A 2,500-nucleotide genomic window follows, 5' to 3' on the forward strand; every position below is an offset into this window, starting at 1 on the left:
TTCAATGAGGGTGGTAAAGGGTATTTTCATGAACCGTAAATTGCCTTTTTTATTTTCCGTGAAATGTGAAATGGCCTTTTTTCCCTCATGAAACGAGATTTTGTCAATTACCATGAGCTGTGATTCTCGAAAATACTTATCCATGAAATCAGAATCGGGTGTTTGATTCACTGTGAACTGTAACATGATTTTGCTCCATGTTTTTGTTTGTTTGTATTATTTTGCGGGAGAAGGAGCCTGAGAAATTATAACAATGGCCTGTCAATATACAACGACTACATCCAGATTGCATGATTCATTCAAGTGAAACGTTCGCTTGGTGGTCAATCAACATGGCAAAAACTAGCTTGGAAATTGTCTCACAAGGTTGCGAGACTATTCCCAATGTAACCGTTCCGATGAGTTTCTTTATGGCAGACGGCTGTAGCTGTTAACAAAGCTGTGTAACAAAAAGTTCTCTTTATTTCCGTGAAACGTTAAATGGCCATTTTATTGCCTGTGAAATGTGAAACGGCCATTTTATTTTCCGTGAAACGTGATGATGACCCCCTTTACCACCCTCTTCAATCACTTGATTTTTAATACTGGCTATGGCAAAGTCAAGGGCTGACGATGAATCACTTATATTTGTTATCTCTTGTTTTTAAATTAACTGCTAGCGCTCTTAGAATAAATGATGCTCTTTTACAGAAAAGTGAGATTCAGTTCATTACATTATTTCATTATTAAATAAATCATCTGAAGAGAGTTATCGGGTCTCATTAACTTTCATTTATTTCTGAGTCCCTACCGAGAATACCCGGTCACACTTATTATTTGCCCACAAATAGAGACCCCTTGTTCCTTCAGACGATGCCGCTGAATGTTAGCCGGGTAATCTCAAGTCGTGCGGCAGCCACGACATAGAAGGATAGCATTATAGTAATAAATTGTCTCTTAAATTAAAGTTTTAAATAAAACATTTTATTTCTGGCGTAACGAGTGATGATGGCGAATTCTAATATCCGGGTAACAGCAAATACTTAATTCATCTCTCTGGCAAAGCTACAGTTTGTGAATTGAGCTCCAGACTGGATAATTTGGCGAAACGAAAGCAACATTAAACCGAATGTGCGAGTCTCTAAAGCCCCCAATAAGTAGCATACCAAAGTTGTGACCCCAAAAGTGTCTTTCTTATCGCAAAGTTAATGGGCTTCCGAAGACGGAAATTCAAATATGCCCACGTTGAAATTTCAGTCGAAACAACAGATACAAGTTGAGTCGACTGTGAAAAATTCAGAAATTGTCATCTGAAGTTAAAAAGATATCCTTAGAAAGGAGGAGTAAATCATTCAAAGGGAAATAAGCCCTTACAATGGGAAATTAGGTTGAAAAAAGGCGGAAACGATACAAAAAAGTCGGTAATTTTAACACATCGCATCGTTGTTTCAGAGAGCAAGATGTCGGCGCCATCACCATTCTTACCTTTTGCGTTCCGAGCGACTGCCTGGATCAAAGGATCGACCCCTGTCATAACGAGACATGGTTTATCAGTGTCGTTGAAAGAGAGGACTGCTTAAACTTGGTAATTTCAGAAAAATGTTTGCGAGCTCCTAGAGTGGCCTTGATTTCGCCGGTTGAGCGAGGTGAGAAAGAACCCACAAAGTAACATGCGCTCATGTGGTGCTCAAATCATCCACCGCTGATTGGTCAATATATGATTACGTAACTTGCGTAATTCTTCAACTCTCAAACCCAAGCCTTCTCTTTTCTTTCGTTTGATGAAGGGAGTGGGATTTATCCACCATGACCACACCGGGCTAGCCGTTTATTCCATGGTATTATCCCTTACTATGCACCCTGAATGGTTCTTTTTTGGAGCCATTTTGTTCCAGTAAGCTCTTATGTCATAGAATCCCGATACTACCGTGGCCGGTGTGGACACAAAATGCCTACAAACTTAACAGAGCACAAGCAAACTTGATAAAAGGAACGCCGCAGTTAATTATATTAACGGCACCCGAACTTAATGAGAAGCATACAAACTTAAAACTGGCGTACAAATCATTAATGACGAACACAGATACACAGCCATAAAAAAAGACATACAAAATTTTAAAATAGGCAGAGCTTACAAACTTAAAGGGATGCTACAAAACACAACTGCTCGAAAACACAATAAAATGACTAGTACCTTTATAAAATTGAAACAAATTAATATAATAAAATTGTTTCTCACCAAACAATATAGTATAAACAATAAGTTATAAACTTGCAAAAGTGTATATCTTGCAGGTTTTAGGATTGTAACCATTTTAAAAAGTTTTGACCCCTTGACGTCCCAACTGGCCTAAACCAGCCAGACTTAGTTTCAGTGAGTGATTAACCCATTGACTCCCAGGGGTTCCCCATTGACGAGTAATATCATCTGGCGTTAGAGTAAAATACCAAGTCCCCATTAAACTTGTTCATATTGTTGAGTGAGAAAACAATTTTTTTATATTTGGAGCTTATTCACAGT

At 38.4% G+C, this 2,500-nt stretch overlaps 1 protein-coding gene across 1 annotated transcript in view; it reads right to left on the minus strand.

Annotated features, from left to right (window-relative positions):
* Nucleotides 1-1,637, minus strand: part of LOC138059915 (uncharacterized) — a 16,375-nt gene extending 14,738 nt beyond the window's left edge. The window contains exon 1 of the mRNA XM_068905573.1: nt 1,465-1,637. Coding sequence (XP_068761674.1) covers nt 1,465-1,523 — 59 coding nt within the window. The 5' untranslated portion in view covers nt 1,524-1,637. The remainder of the gene's footprint in view (nt 1-1,464) is intronic.
* Nucleotides 1,638-2,500: the final 863 nt, after the last annotated feature.

Source organism: Montipora capricornis, chromosome 8 (genome assembly GCF_036669925.1).
Source record: "Montipora capricornis isolate CH-2021 chromosome 8, ASM3666992v2, whole genome shotgun sequence".
In the NCBI taxonomy this organism is placed as follows: Eukaryota; Metazoa; Cnidaria; class Anthozoa; order Scleractinia; family Acroporidae; genus Montipora; species Montipora capricornis.